The sequence below is a fragment of the Procambarus clarkii genome, chromosome 39 (genome assembly GCF_040958095.1).
Source record: "Procambarus clarkii isolate CNS0578487 chromosome 39, FALCON_Pclarkii_2.0, whole genome shotgun sequence".
Classification (NCBI taxonomy): domain Eukaryota; kingdom Metazoa; phylum Arthropoda; class Malacostraca; order Decapoda; family Cambaridae; genus Procambarus; species Procambarus clarkii.
The window spans coordinates 18,175,413-18,192,257 of NC_091188.1; the positions used below are offsets into that span (position 1 = coordinate 18,175,413).

A 16,845-nucleotide genomic window follows, 5' to 3' on the forward strand; every position below is an offset into this window, starting at 1 on the left:
GGGATCGAACCCAGAACCTCAGGACTACGAATCCGAAGCGCTGTCCACCCAGCTGTCATATGCGCCCCTAACAGGTCACATATTGTTCTGACCTGTTGCACTGGTTATGCTTAAGAAAGCTTAATTACATTTCGAATAACTTGTGCCCAGCACTGTACTGTTCATTAGATAGATTGTTTCACTAAGTAAGTTAGAAATGAGGAGAAAATAGCTGCATTCGACCATTGGCAAATGGTCGACCTACGAAGATCAGAGGCGCCTGAGGGTCATCTCCCTTCCCTGAAGAGTCAGATGTGTGACGTTGTTGACTTACAGGTTCAGTAAGGCAGAAACAAATGGGCAAAGTTTCTTTCACCCTGAATGCCCCTGTTACCTAGCAGTAAATAGGTACCTGGGAGTTAGTCAGCTGTCACGGACTGCTTCCTGGGGGTGGAGGCCTGGTCGAGGACCGGGCCGCGGGGACACTAAAGCCCCGAAATCATCTCAAGATAACCTCAAGATACATGGGTCACTGGTACTAACCCCCCCCCCCCCCCACTAGTAAATCTATATCCTTGCAGTATGAGTTGTTGTTATTGAAAATACAGAGAAATGTTATTTTAGTAAGAATAAGTGAGTTAATAAGTATAGTGATAGGATGTTGCACCAACTGACAAAGGTAATATTTCTTATGTGTGTCCAGTCCTGTTATTAGCCTTCAGTAACAGCAGTCTCATCTAGTGTATAACTATATATAGTTACCTCACACCCTTCTTACACACTCTTCTCACTAATTCTCCCTCCTCGCTGACTTCCCTCACCTTCCCTTCTTGCTAACACTCACTTCTTCCTACCCCCTTCCCTCACCAGAGCTACTTGCTGTCCCTCTTTACTTCCTGAAGCGTCCTCACCCTCTTCCTCGCTGGCTCCCTCTACACCACATCGTCCTCCACCCGCTCCTCCGGCCCCCATATAGTGTCTTCTCCACATCTTGCATTTTTTCACATACTCTTTGAACCTCTCTCCTCTCATCACCCCCTCTCTTCAGCATCTTCTTCTCCCGCTCCCCCTTCTATCTCCTTCCTACTCTCACCATTCCACTCTTGTAGAAGTTCCTATTTTTTTTTAATTTTCCCCGAGGGGCGTGTTTAATGGGCAGTGCCTGTCCTCTAAAATAACAATCTGAGCGTCAGCTAGGGCAATGATATCATCAGCCAGGGCAATGATAGCATCAGCCAGGACAATGATAGCATCAGCCAGGACATTGATAGCATCAGCCAAGACAATGATAGCATCAGCCAGGACAATGATAGCATCAGATAGGACAATGATATCACCAGCCAGGACAATGATAACATCAGCCAAGACAATGATAGCATCAGCCAGGACAATGATAGCATCAGCCAGGACAATGATAGCATCAGCCAGGACAATGATAGCATCAGATAGGACAATGATATCACCAGCCAGGACAATGATAGCATCAGCCAGGGCAATGATAGCATCAGCCAGGACAATGATAGCATCAGCCAGGACAATGATAGCATCAGCCAGGACAATGATAGCATCAGATAGGACAATGATAGCATCTGCTAGGGCAATGATAACATCAGCCAGGACAATGATAGCATCAGCAAGGACAATGATAGCATCAGCCAGGACAGTGATAGCGTTAGTCAGGACAATGATAACATCAGCCAGGACAATGATATCATCAGCCAGGACAATGATATCATCAGCCAGGACTGATAATTCGATAATGTGTCCTAAGTCGATTAATGTTCGCTAAGCACAGCGACTCATGTTCACTGTTTGAAAACGCGCGCTCTGGCCCCGGGCGCCCCCGTAGGTCACGTACTCCCGAGTTTGTCTCCACCCACATCCTAGAGAGAGTAGCATGTGTATGAAACCATATGTAATCTCCAGCTAAGTAAACCCCGCTTGACTCACCCGTCAATTAGGGTAAGGTACCTGACTTAGAAGGTAGAAAGGGAGCTCATTATGGTGAGGTACCTGACTTAGAGGGTAGAAAGGGAGCTCATTATGGTGAGGTACCTGACTTAGAGGGTAGAAAGGGAGCTCATTATGGTGAGGTACCTGACTTAGAGGGTAGAAAGGGAGCTCATTATGGTGAGGTACCTGACTTAGAAGGTAGAAAGGGAGCTCATTATGGTGAGGTACCTGACTTAGAAGGTAGAAAGGGAGCTCATTATGGTGAGGTACCTGACTTAGAGGGTAGAAAGGGAGCTCATTATGGTGAGGTACCTGACTTAGAAGGTAGAAAGGGAGCTCATTATGGTGAGGTACCTGACTTAGAGGGTACAAAGGGAGCTCATTATGGTGAGGTACCTGACTTAGAAGGTAGAAAGGCAGCTCATTAGGGTTGTGGGAAATTTTTACCCACTATATCTATATTATTATCTAAGAAATGTATTATTTCTATATCATATCTAAATCATAACAAAACATATCAAAATCATATCAGAATAAATAGAGTCATTATACATCTTGATCCTAGATGACAATGCCACCTATGATCACGTACACCATAGGGCCCTTGGTTGCTTACATGACTTGATGCCTGATTTCTTAAGGATCCAGAAGCTTCTAGAAGGATTTCTTAATTAAAAAACTATTGGAACAATTGAATCGATTTCCGGTAGGGATTAAATCAAATCCTTAATAAAAATCAATAGTGCTAGCAAGTACTACTTGTAATCTTTAAATCCTACATCTAATTATATTATAATCACATTTTATTTCATTCATATGTCTAGACAGTAAAAATAATCAATCAATATTCATTGAAAGCTACCCTCTCTAGGAAGTGGGTGGAGCCAAACTCGGGAGTAAGCGACCTACTGGGGCGCCCGGGGCCAGAACGTGTGTGTTTACAAACAGTGAACATGTGTCGTGGTGCTTAGCGAACATTAATCGACTTAGGACACCTTATCGAATTGCGTTCTGGCTACTAGGTACGACATATATATATATATATATATATATATATATATATATATATATATATATATATATATATATATATATATATATATATATATATATATATATATATGTCGTACCTAGTAGCCAGAACTCACTTCTCAGCCTACTATTCAAGGCCCGATTTGCCTAATAAGCCAAGTTTTCCTGAATTAATATATTTACTATAATTTTTTTCTTATGAAATGATAAAGCAACCCTTTTCTCTATGTATGAGGTCAATTTTTTTTTATTGGAGTTAAAATTAACGTAGATATATGACCGAACCTAACCAACCCTACCTAACCTAACCTAACCTATATTTATAGGTAAGGTTAGGTTAGGTAGCCAAAAAAAGCTAGGTTAGGTTAGGTAGGTTAGGTAGACGAAAAAACATTAATTCATGAAAACTTGGCTTATTAGGCAAATCGGGCCTTGAATAGTAGGCTGAGAAGTGCGTTCTGGCTATTAGGTACGACATATATATATATATATATATATATATATATATATATATATATATATATATATATATATATATATACATATATATATATACATATATATATATATATATATATATATATATATATATATATATATACATATATATATATATATACATATATATATATACATATATATATATATATATATATATATATATATATATATATATATATATATATATATATATATATATACATATATATATATATATATATATATATATATATATATATATATATATATATATATATACATATATATATATATATATATATATATATATATATATATATATACATATATATATATACATATATATATATACATATATATATATATATATATATATATATATATATATATATATATATATATACATATATATATATATATACATATATATATATATATATATATATATATATATATATATATATATATATATATATACATATATATATATATACATATATATATATATATATATATATATATATATATATATATATATATACATATATATATATACATATATATATATACATATATATATATATATATATATATATATATATATATATATATATATACATATATATATATATATACATATATATATATATATATATATATATATATATATATATATATATATATATATATATGTCGTACCTAGTAGCCAGAACGCACTTCTCGGCCTACTATGCAAGGCCCGATTTGCCTATTAAGCCAAGTTTTCCTGAATTAATATATTTTCTCAATTTTTTTCCTATGAAATGATAAAACTACCCATTTCATTATGTATGAGGTCAATTTATTTTTATTGGAGTTAAAATTAACGTAGATATATGACCGAACCTAACCAACCCTACCTAACCTAACCTAACCTCTCTTTATGGGTTAAGGTAGGTTAGGTAGCCGAAAAAGTTAGGTTAGGTTAGGTTAGGTAGGTTAGGTAGTCGAAAAACAATTAATTCATGAAAACTTGGCTTAATAGGCAAATCGGGCCTTGCATAGTAGGCAGAGAAGTGCGTTCTGGCTATTAGGTACGACATATATATATATATATATATATATATATATATATATATATATATATATATATATATATATATATATATATATATATATATATTATTAAATATGACCGAAAAAGTAAGATTAATAATTCTAACACGAATTTTCTCAATCTTTCGTACATTACGCTTCACTGTTGGAGGTAAATCAAAAATCACTTCTCCAAAATTCATTTTTATTTCTAGTCTGACGCGACACGGGCGCGTTTCGTAAAACTTATTACATTTTCAAAGACTTCACAAATACACAACTGATTAGAACTTGCGTTTCCCTGATTTTATATCTACATTTGAGTGAGGTGGGAAGGGTGATGTGGCATTACATTTGAGTGAGGTGGGAAGGGTGATGTGGCATTTAACACAAGACAGAACACTAGGGGATATTAATAGGGTATTAAAAGTATCAACACAAGACAGAACAGAAACAATGGGTATTGAATAGAAGTTTTTGTAGAAAGCCTATTGGTCCATATTTCTTGATGCTTCTATATTGGAGCGGAGTCTTGAGGTGGGTAGAATATAGTTGTGCAATAATTGGCTGTTGATTGCTGGTGTTGACTTCTTGATGTGTAGTGCCTCGCAAACGTCAAGCCGCCTGCTATCGCTGTATCTATCGATGATTTCTGTGTTGTTTACTAGGATTTCTCTGGCGATGGTTTGGTTATGGGAAGAGATTATATGTTCCTTAATGGAGCCCTGTTGTTTATGCATCGTTAAACGCCTAGAAAGAGATGTTGTTGTCTTGCCTATATACTGGGTTTTTGGAGCTTACAGTCCCCAAGTGGGCATTTGAAGGCATAGACGACGTTAGTCTCTTTTAAAGCGTTCTGTTTTGTGTCTGGAGAGTTTCTCATGAGTAGGCTGGCCGTTTTTCTGGTTTTATAGTAAATCGTCAGTTGTATCCTCTGATTTTTGTCTGTAGGGATAACGTTTCTATTAACAATATCTTTCAGGACCCTTTCCTCTGTTTTATGAGCTGTGGAAAAGAAGTTCCTGTAAAATAGTCTAATAGGGGGTATAGGTGTTTTGTTAGTTGTCTCTTCGGAGGTTGCATGGCTTTTCACTTTCCTTCTTATGATGTCTTCGATGAAACCATTGGAGAAGCCGTTATTGACTAGGACCTGCCTTACCCTACAGAGTTCTTCGTCGACTTGCTTCCATTCTGAGCTGTGGCTGAGAGCACGGTCGAAGTATGCGTTAACAACACTCCTCTTGTACCTGTCAGGGCAGTCGCTGTTGGCATTTAGGCACATTCCTATGTTTGTTTCCTTTGTGTAGACTGCAGTGTGGAAACCTCCGCCCTTTTCCATGACTGTTACATCTAGAAAAGGCAGCTTCCCATCCTTTTCCGTCTCGTAAGTGAAATGGCCCGGAAAGTAGAGTTGGAAATTCTGTTGGACGACATATTCGACCTCGAGACACAAAAGAAGGTCACAACCAAAGATACCTTACAAGCAGAACTTATTGCAGAAGGAGGAAAGAATCGAGGCAACTACAGAAGCACCATACTGTCCCCCGAGCTTAAAGCGGCAGCTAAAAGCCTTCGTGAGAACAAGGAGATAGTTGTCAGGAGAGGTGACAAGTCGCCAATATATGTCATTCTTAAAAAAGACGAATATCTGGCGAAAATGAACATCATACTCTCTGACCAAACTAAGTTCCAAAGGGTAACGAAGGACACTACAGCCGAATTAAAAGCAAAGGTCAACAAACTGATCGAAACTGTGAACGCCAAGAAATCCGGACTCCACCTGCCAAAGATCATTGGGGAATATAAACCTGGATATGCGTATGGAAATGTCAAGACGCACAAGCCTGGAAACCCACTTCGGCCAATCATTAGCCAGATACCCACACCCACGTACAGACTGGCGAAGCGACTCAACGGCCTGCTGACTCCTTATGTTCCTTGCGCCTTCAGCCTGAAGTCTGCAAAGGAATTTGTGGACTTACTGCGGGGCGCACGGGCCACAGGGATAAGAGCCTCGTTGGACGTAGAATCGCTGTTTACCAACGTACCTGTGGACGAGACAATCGGAATGATAGCCGACAGAGTGTATCGTGATCCAGCCTGTACTCCTCTTGACATGCCAGAAAGTATTCTGAGGAAACTACTCCAAGCTTGTACTAAAGAGGCACCCTTCTTGAGCCCGGATGGGCACATGTATAAGCAAGTAGATGGGGTCGCCATGGGTTCTCCCCTAGGTGTCCTGTTTGCAAACTTCTACATGGGTACCATCGAGCAAAAAGTCTTAGTCGACATGAACTTGAAACCGGCCATATACTGCAGGTATGTTGACGACATTTTTACACAGGTACCTGATGTCAGACATCTGCAGGAGCTGAAGGAGGCATTTGAGCAGAGTTCCGTGCTGCGTTTCACTTACGAGACGGAAAAGGATGGGAAGCTGCCTTTTCTAGATGTAACAGTCATGGAAAAGGGCGGAGGTTTCCACACTGCAGTCTACACAAAGGAAACAAACATAGGAATGTGCCTAAATGCCAACAGCGACTGCCCTGACAGGTACAAGAGGAGTGTTGTTAACGCATACGTCGACTGTGCTCTCAGCCACAGCTCAGAATGGAAGCAAGTCGACGAAGAACTCTGTAGGGTAAGGCAGGTCCTAGTCAATAACGGCTTCTCCAATGGTTTCATCGAAGACATCATAAGAAGGAAAGTGAAAAGCCATGCAACCTCCGAAGAGACAACTAACACAACACCTATACCCCCTATTAGACTATTTTACAGGAACTTCTTTTCCACAGCTCATAAAACAGAGGAAAGGGTCCTGAAAGATATTGTTAATAGAAACGTTATCCCTACAGACAAAAATCAGAGGATACAACTGACGATTTACTATAAAACCAGAAAAACGGCCAGCCTACTCATGAGAAACTCTCCAGACACAAAACAGAACGCTTTAAAAGAGACTAACGTCGTCTATGCCTTCAAATGCCCACTTGGGGACTGTAAGCTCCAAAAAAACCAGTATATAGGCAAGACAACAACATCTCTTTCTAGGCGTTTAACGATGCATAAACAACAGGGCTCCATTAAGGAACATATAATCTCTTCCCATAACCAAACCATCGCCAGAGAAATCCTAGTAAACAACACAGAAATCATCGATAGATACAGCGATAGCAGGCGGCTTGACGTTTGCGAGGCACTACACATCAAGAAGTCAACACCAGCAATCAACAGCCAATTATTGCACAACTATATTCTACCCACCTCAAGACTCCGCTCCAATATAGAAGCATCAAGAAATATGGACCAATAGGCTTTCTACAAACACTTCTATTCAATACCCATTGTTTCTGTTCTGTCTTGTGTTGATACTTTTAATACCCTATTAATATCCCCTAGTGTTCTGTCTTGTGTTAAATGCCACATCACCCTTCCCACCTCACTCAAATGTAATGCCACATCACCCTTCCCACCTCACTCAAATGTAGATATAAAATCAGGGAAACGCAAGTTCTAATCAGTTGTGTATTTGTGAAGTCTTTGAAAATGTAATAAGTTTTACGAAACGCGCCCGTGTCGCGTCAGACTAGAAATAAAAATGAATTTTGGAGAAGTGATTTTTGATTTACCTCCAACAGTGAAGCGTAATGTACGAAAGATTGAGAAAATTCGTGTTAGAATTATTAATCTTACTTTTTCGGTCATATTTAATAATATATGTCTACAGGAAAGACTGCTACCAAAATATACTAATATATATATATATATATATATATATATATATATATATATATATATATATATATATATATATATATATATATAGATATTTATATTTATCCTTGAACATATAAATTAAGTTAACAATTGCTTGCTTAGTTATCTCTAATTTATCATATAAGTTTATCCAATTGAACAAAAATTTTAGTACTTAATTAATAGTACTTAGACCACATTTAAGGTCATTTCATATCATACTTCTACAATTTAAATTGTTGTGTTATTAGTATAAGACTATATTGGCTGTTGATAGTTATGGTTCTTGGCTGGACTATGTATATGTTTAAATCCCTGCTTTAAACAGAACTAGTGTTCAGTCATAGAACTGAATTTATTAAAATCTTTTCCGTGTAAAAAAATACAAGTTAATGTGAGATACTTATCTGCAGGTGGAATGGAACTTCAGTCAATTAATTCATTCACCCCACCTGCCCCTTACAGTCCACAATCTGTCATTAGGAAAAGAGGAGCTAGGATTTACGACCCTAGCTAGAGACTTTGGTTGAATTAAATTTGCATACTGTAATTTTTAATTTAGTACAGTATAAGTCCCTGGTAGTACTCCTCTCATATCAATCATGTCAGGTTTTTCCCACAACGGTAAGGTACCGAACCTAGCAGGTAGAAAGGGAGCCCATTAGGGTAAGATACCTGAATTAGATGGTAGAAAGGGTGCCCATTAGGGTAAGGTTCCTGACTGAGAATGTAGAAAGCCCGTATGACATAAACGCAGTAACTAATTTTCAGAAGAGTGGACTAATTTTGTCAGTATGGAGATGTAGCACAAAAGACCCCTGGAAGCTTTCTTAAAATAAAAACATTCTGGGATCGTTTCAACGCCAAAACTCTCGAGGTTGGAGACGAGAGCGTGGCTGTACACTTGGAAGACGTTTCAGGGCCATGTCCTGAAAATACAGTAAGAAATACCATTGTGTTGGAATGACAGAAAATGAAAGATAAGAAGTGTAGAGAAATGAGGACGATGAATGAATATCTGAAGTCCAAGACATTTCAGTCTTCTTCCAGCATATATAAGAAATATTTTTGAAATAAATGTCGAAAAACCTCAAACAATAATTGGGTTCCAGCAAGAATCAGCCAAGTTGTCGCTGCAATGAACGCCTGCGTATCGCTGCCACCAATACCTTTCTTTATCAAAGTCGCAAGACTCCACGCAACTCCCCACTCCTGGCTGGGCAATGTGTGTATAAGTCTTGAAACCAGACACAGGTCAACCCACAGCCTATACCATCCATCACCCATACAAGGCAAGTCAGCTGACTCCACAGCTGGTGTGAGAGAGATAAACACAAAGGGTTGCCAGCTCGTTTTTATTTAAGAGATGTTCTCAGCTCCCAATCCGGCCTGAAGGAGGGTAAACATTTGACTGACAGCGCTTCTAAGATATATTTTCAAAACCCTCTGCACGTTTCCTTAGCCAGGGTGATCAGCCTGCACCCTGTGGGTTGAATGCTGTTAGGGAAGCAAGGTCTGGGAACGAATTTATTGAGTGACTTATTAGTTATTGGAACGAATTGACCAAATTATCACTAAATATTTGTTTAGTGACAGCCTCATTCCTGCAATTACACCTCACCCCCCCCTCACTCCACTTTCACCCCATTCTCTTCCTTTCTCTCTCTCTCTCTCTCTCTCTCTCTCTCTCTCTCTCTCTCTCTCTCTCTCTCTCTCTCTCTCTCTCTCTCTCTCTCTGTCTCCTCCAGCATGTATATATGCTGTTTAGCATTGTAAATGTGTGGCCACGTCTGTAGTAGAAAATAATAATAATAATAAAAACTCCTCCAGCACCCTTACCCCCCTCCATCCCACCTTCTCCCTCTCCTCTTCACCCCCACCCCCTCAGTAACCATCGTCCTTTACACTCTGTCTCCAATCTCCCCTCCTTCATAGTCCACAATGTTCACACCAAAGTGGGAATTTACTCACTTTCCTGTGTTCTGTGTGTTCTGAGTGTCCTGTGTGTTATGTGTGACTTGTATGTTCTCTGCGTTCTATCTGTTCTGTGTGTTCTCAATGTTCTATGTGTCCTGTGTATTGTGTGTGACCTCTGTATTGTGTGTGTTATTTGTGTCATGTGTGTGTTCTGAGTGTCCTTTGTGGCATGTATGTTCTGAGTGTCCTGTGTGTCCTACATGTCCTGTGTCTTCTGTGTGTTCTGGGTTTCATGTGTGTTCTGTGTGTCCAATGTATTCTGTGTATCCTGTCTGTCCAGTATATATATATATATATATATATATATATATATATATATATATATATATATATATATATATATATATATATATATATATATATATATATATTATTAATTTTAACTGCAATAAAAAAAATTGACCTCATACATAATGAAATGGGCAGCTTTATCATTTCATAAGAAAAAAATTAGAGAAAATATATAAATTCATGAAAACTTGGCTTATTAGGTAAATCGGGCCTTGCATAGTAGGCTGAAAAGTGCGTTCTGGCTACTAGGTACGATATATATATATATATATATATATATATATATATATATATATATATATATATATATATATATATATATATAATATTCTGCAAATGCAAATTCGCCCAACTCCAAGTAGAGGAACTTTGCAGGTAGGACGTGCAGTTCGCACCTTTAAATGCAACATACTGGACACAGTACCGTGAGCAGTGCCGCTGTTGTAGCATGAATGGCACGATATTTTTTAGGATAAAGAGGTGTGGCGGTCAACCAGCAGCGTTGTAGTGTTGCGATGGTGAAGCAGTATGGAGGAAGGATGCCGGGCGGGGGGGAGGGGGGGGAGAGAGAGAGAGAGGGAGGGAGGGAGGGAGGGAGGGAGAGAGGTGGGAGGGAGGGAGGGAAGTGGGAGGGAGGGAGAGAAGTGGGAGGGAGGGAGAGAAGTGGGAGGGAGGGAGGGAGAGAAGTGGGAGGGAGGCGGGGGAGGGATAGAGAGAGAAACACACACATGACACAAATAACACACACAATACACAGGACACATAGAACATTGAGAACACACAGAACAGATAGAACGCAGAGAACATACAAGACACACATAACACACAGGACACTCAGAACACACAGGACACTCAGAACACACAGAACACAGGAAAGTGAGTAAATTCCCACTTTGGTGTGAACATTGTGGACTATGAAGGAGGGGAGATGGGAGACAGAGTGTAAAGGACGATGGTTACTGAGGGGGTGGGGGTGAGGAGGAGAGGGAGAAGGTGGGATGGAGGGGGGGTAAGGGTGCTGGAGGAGTTTTTATTATTATTATTATTTTCTACTACAGACGTGGCCACACATTTACAATGCTAAACAGCAAATATACATGCTGGAGGAGAGAGAGAGAGAGAGAGAGAGAGAGAGAGAGAGAGAGAGAGAGAGAGAGAGAGAGAGAGAGAGAGAGAGAGAGAGAGAGAGAGAGAGAGAGAGAGAGAGAGAGAGAGAGAGAGAGAGAGAGAGAGAGAGAGAGAGAGAGAGAGAGAGAGAGAGAGAGAGAGAGAGAGAGAGAGAGAGAGAGAGAGAGAGAGAGAGAGAGAGAGAGAGAGAGAGTGAGTGAGTGAGAGAATATATGCCTGACTACCGTTTTCAACAGCTTTCTTGACCACCTTGATGGAAGAAAAAGTACTCTGCGTTACCACTTTACTAGACACGAGTGTCTGCCTGCCTGAAGTGAGTACGCCCTTTACCACCTTCTGGTCACCCTCCAGTACATCACGGTGGTCCCGTCTCCATGTTTCTGACTGTCATTCGGCCCAACAGTTGTTGTCGTTGTCGTGCCAAATAAACGACTATGGTTAGGCCGATCTGGATAATAGTCCTTAGTTCTTGTATATTCTTTCACCTGACTTTTGACTGATGTCAAACCGTCTGGAAAAACGCTCGCAGATGAACGCGCATTTTAGCCAAGACATGGGCGTGAATTTGAAGATCTACAATAAACCAAATTGCTTGAGAGCTCAAGACGAGTTATCGGAGCCGTATTTTGTACTTCAAATGTTAAATCCCCAGTATGAGGCACTTTCGCCGCTTGCAGTTTGACTCGCTTAGAAGGAAAAAATAAACATTATTATGCGTTGTTAAGGCACTATTTTCCATTGAGACAATCTATGTTTGCCTGTTTGGTATTTTATGGACGATGGTCGGTCAATCCTGAATGTATTACTATTGCCTATGACCTCTCGAATGATACAACCTCATTTTAACGTCAAAATCCCCAATTGGCTAAATAAAGTGTACTATAAATCATAGCAGCTCACAAACATTGACTTTTTAATGCCTGAATCGTTCGGTTAGTAAACGTTAGCATAGGTTTTGGTGTTTTAGTACACGATTTTCCGCCCCTTGTGGCAACAGGAGAGGACAAGCTGCCGGGAGAGACCCCCAGGTGGGTGTTGAACAAGAGTTTGTCTCTCCGATCCTCAAGCCTTCAGGAGCTGCTCCTTGCGTGCCACTTCTTCACCAGAGAGATCCTAGTCAGCTTTTATATTCTAAACTCCATCTAAATAACTCAAAATGTATTTATGCAATGCAAAATGTTGCATTAAAAAAATTGAACATGGAAGAAAAGTTATTTTATTCCAAGTTGTCAGATTTTTTCTTTAACATGGGAATATTTACTACTACTAATAATTAATAATTTATTGTATCAGGGGACAGGCAGTCAGTGTATGTATAAATATACATGTTAGGCATACATCGAGGTCTGGCCGTACAAGGATGAATTACTGACCTCGCCAGGATGTGGCCCAGAACAAGCTGTCTAACCCCTGGGCACCAGGCCAGGCGATAGCTAATAGGAAATGTGCCGAACTACTACTGTCCCGCCCGAGATTCGAACCCAAAATTCCCGATTGTGAGTTGAGAAATAACATGACTATCCAACTGGGACTGAATGCCCTAAATTCCGTGGATAATCCTATAAAATTCCAGCTTACCTGTCTGATTTTATGCCTCAATGTCTTGTGATTAGTCTTTTTTTCTTCCCTTGATCATAACTTATCCCTCGAGTTCCTTGTATCTTCAGCCCCTTGTGTGTACTCTCTGCCCCAACGTCTCATTCACAAGATCACATTCTCTTTTTTTATTTAGCTTTCACCAGTGAAGGGTTTGTAATGTGTACCTGGGGAGCTCCACTGTTAAGTTCTCCACTACTGAAACAACGCTTCACCACCATGTTTCCTCCCGCAGGGAGGTGGAGTGTACTCTAGTGGGGTACACACCACCAGTAGGGTACACACCACCAGTGGGGTACACACCACCAGTGGGGTACACACCACCAGTGGGGTACACACCACCAGTGGGGTACACACCACCAGTGGGGTACACACCACCAGTGGGGTACACACCACCTGTGGGGTACACACCACCAGTGGGGTACACTCCACCAGTGGGGTACACACCACCAGTGGGGTACACACCACCAGTGGGGTACACATCACCAGTGGGGTACACTCCACCAGTGGGGTACACACCACCAGTGGGGTTCACTCCACCAGTGGGGTACACTCCACCAGTGGGGTACACACCACTAGTGGTGTACACACCACCAGAGGGGTACACACCACCAGAGGGGTACACACCACCAGTGGGGTACACTCCACCAGTGGGGTACACTCCACCAGTGGGGTACACTCCACCAGTGGGGTACACTCCACCAGTGGGGTACACTCCACCAGTGGGGTACACTCCACCAGTGGGGTACACTCCACCAGTGGGGTACACTCCACCAGTGGGGTACACTCCACCAGTGGGGTACACTCCACCAGTGGGGTACACTCCACCAGTGGGGTACACTCCACCAGTGGGGTACACACCACCAGTGGGGTACACACCACCAGAGGGGTACACACCACCAGTGGGGTACACTCCACCAGTGGGGTACACACCACCAGTGGGGTACACACCACCAGTGGGGTACACTCCACCAGTGGGGTACACTCCACCAGTGGGGTACACTCCACCAGTGGGGTACACACCACCAGTGGGGTACACTCCACCAGTGGGGTACACACCACCAGAGGGGTACACACCACCAGTGAGGTACACTCCACCAGTGGGGTACACTCCACCAGTGGGGTACACTCCATCAGTGGGGTACACTCCACCAGTGAGGTACACTCCACCAGTGGGGTACACACCACCAGAGGGGTACACTCCACCAGTGGGGTACACTCCACCAGTGGGGTACACTCCATCAGTGGGGTACACTCCATCAGTGGGGTACACACAACCAGTGGGGTACACTCCACCAGTGGGGTACACACCACCAGAGGGGTACACACCACCAGTGGGGTACACTCCACCAGTGAGGTACACACCACCAGAGGGGTACACTCCACCAGTGGGGTACACTCCACCAGTGGGGTACACTCCATCAGTGGGGTACACACCACCAGTGGGGTACACTCCACCAGTGGGGTACACTCCATCAGTGGGGGAAAATCCACCACTGGGGTACACTCCAACAGTGGGGTACACTCCACCAGCAACACATCACTAGCAGGATACACTTCACGCAACACCCAGACACAACACACCCCAACACCCTGGCCTCCTGAGATTCACAAAGTGTTCCCCGGAACTAAATAACACCTCAGTTTCTCGGTACTTTACCTTAGGTATGAAATTATTACAGTCCGCTCCGCGAAGTCCTTCCCCCTCCTCCTCCTCCTCCTATTCTTCCTGGGACTCCTCTACCATTACCTCTCTTTACCTTTCATTCCCTCCCCCTTCCTCATCTTCTTCCTAGATATCAACCGCCACCATCTCCTCCTTTTCTTACGAAATTCTCCTTCTCCACCTCTTCTTTTTCTTCCCTTTTCCTACGATTTTTAGCCCTTTAAAACAGGCATCATATTTTAGGAAAGAAAAAATGGACAAATTGTTTCTGTGGAGTTTTAAAGTGGGAGCATTGTTTCCGATGTCCATGAACGGTGAATATTATTTCTCGTGTTTTGGAGAGTGATCATTGTATTCTTTCTCTCTTACTCAGATATTCTTTCTTTTCAACCGAACTTTCTGTTAGATTATCTTAGATGCTATACCTATCCAGCGTTATCATTCATTCAAGGATCAGTATGAGATTACATCCATAGGAAACTAGCTCCGACTTCTTTATTATTTTTTTATTTGCTATATCTTTACCAAGTTTAAGATGGAAGCTTAAGGAGCAGTTGCGTCTTGAGAAGTGGAGTGCAATACAGTATGTGTCACTCGCAAGTGTCAGTATTTGATACACTTACACCCTTAAGTGCAGGAAGTAAAGCCAATAATGAGTCTGAAGTGTTGGAGGCCCAAGTTATTTATACGGACTTTACACTCATAATAGAAGTCGTCTCTCGGAACCACGACAACTGTTCTTGCGGAAGCGCCAGTGGAGTGGGGAAAGGAATCACTGTTGTGAACAGTTTATAAAGAGAGGGAGCAACAGTCCACCTTTGAGGCATTGTTCTTTGCTTACAGTTGGAGTCAGAATGACTCTTAAAGTATCTTCTTATGTGAGAAGAAAGGTCATGTGATTCGGAATTTTGTATTTTGCCTATCTGGTTAAATATTTCGAGTCATTCATATCATTCCTTTGAGTTCTGAAGATCATCACTAATACCTAGGCAAAGATCATTATCTTCTTTACTAACAAAACATTTTCTATTATCTAATAAATAATTTTGTCATTCATTACTTAACAATATTCTAGAGTAAAGTCACAACAAAATCCGATAAATGCATTGAGACAGTGCAAGCCAAAGACAGACACAGGGACTTAGACAAAGACACATACAGGGAAAATGACAGACACAGGGACGTGAACAAAAATACGTACAGGGACAAGGACAGACACAGGGACAAGGACAGACACAGGGACAAGGACAGACACAGGGACAAGGACAGACACAGGGACAAGGACAGACACAGGGACAAGGACAAACACAGGGACAAGGACAGACACAGGGACAAGGACAGACACAGGGACAAGGACAGACACAGGGACAAGGACAGACACAGGGACAAGGACAGACACAGGGACAAGGACAGACACAGGGACAAGGACAGACACAGGGACAAGGACAAACACAGGGACAAGGACAGACACAGGGACAAGGACAGACACAGGGACAAGGACAGACACAGGGACAAGGACAGACACAGGGACAAGGACAGACACAGGGACAAGGACAAACACAGGGACAAGGACAGACACATGGACGTAAAGGAAGACACCGGGACGTGAAGAAAGACACATATAAGGACAAAGACAGACACATGGCCGTGAACACATACAGGGACAAAGACAGAGAGAAACAGAATGGGGCACAAATACTGAAACAGAGTCCGGGACAGATGGCGCCAGGTGAGTGGCTGGACTCATCCTCCGAGCGACACAGATAATCGTCTAATAAGTCAGTGTTGTGTAGGATAGTGACACTCGGGTTATATTGAAGGTATCATACTGGGCCAGCTCGTATTTACTATTTCAGGCTCGAGCTGTTAGCTCCTGGACCCCGCCTTATAGTGTACTGACTCCCAACCTATTT

The 16,845-nt window shown here is 41.5% G+C and overlaps 1 protein-coding gene across 1 annotated transcript in view; it reads right to left on the bottom strand.

The window, feature by feature from the left end:
• Positions 1-1,104: 1,104 nt before the first annotated feature.
• The window catches only part of LOC138372582 (ovarian abundant message protein-like), a 16,265-nt gene continuing 524 nt past the window's right edge, over positions 1,105-16,845 (bottom strand). Inside the window, exons 2-3 of the mRNA XM_069338064.1 lie at positions 13,908-14,867; positions 1,105-1,724 (exon numbers count right to left, since the gene is read on the bottom strand). Of these exons, the coding sequence (XP_069194165.1) occupies positions 1,105-1,724; positions 13,908-14,867 (1,580 nt within the window). The remainder of the gene's footprint in view (positions 1,725-13,907; positions 14,868-16,845) is intronic.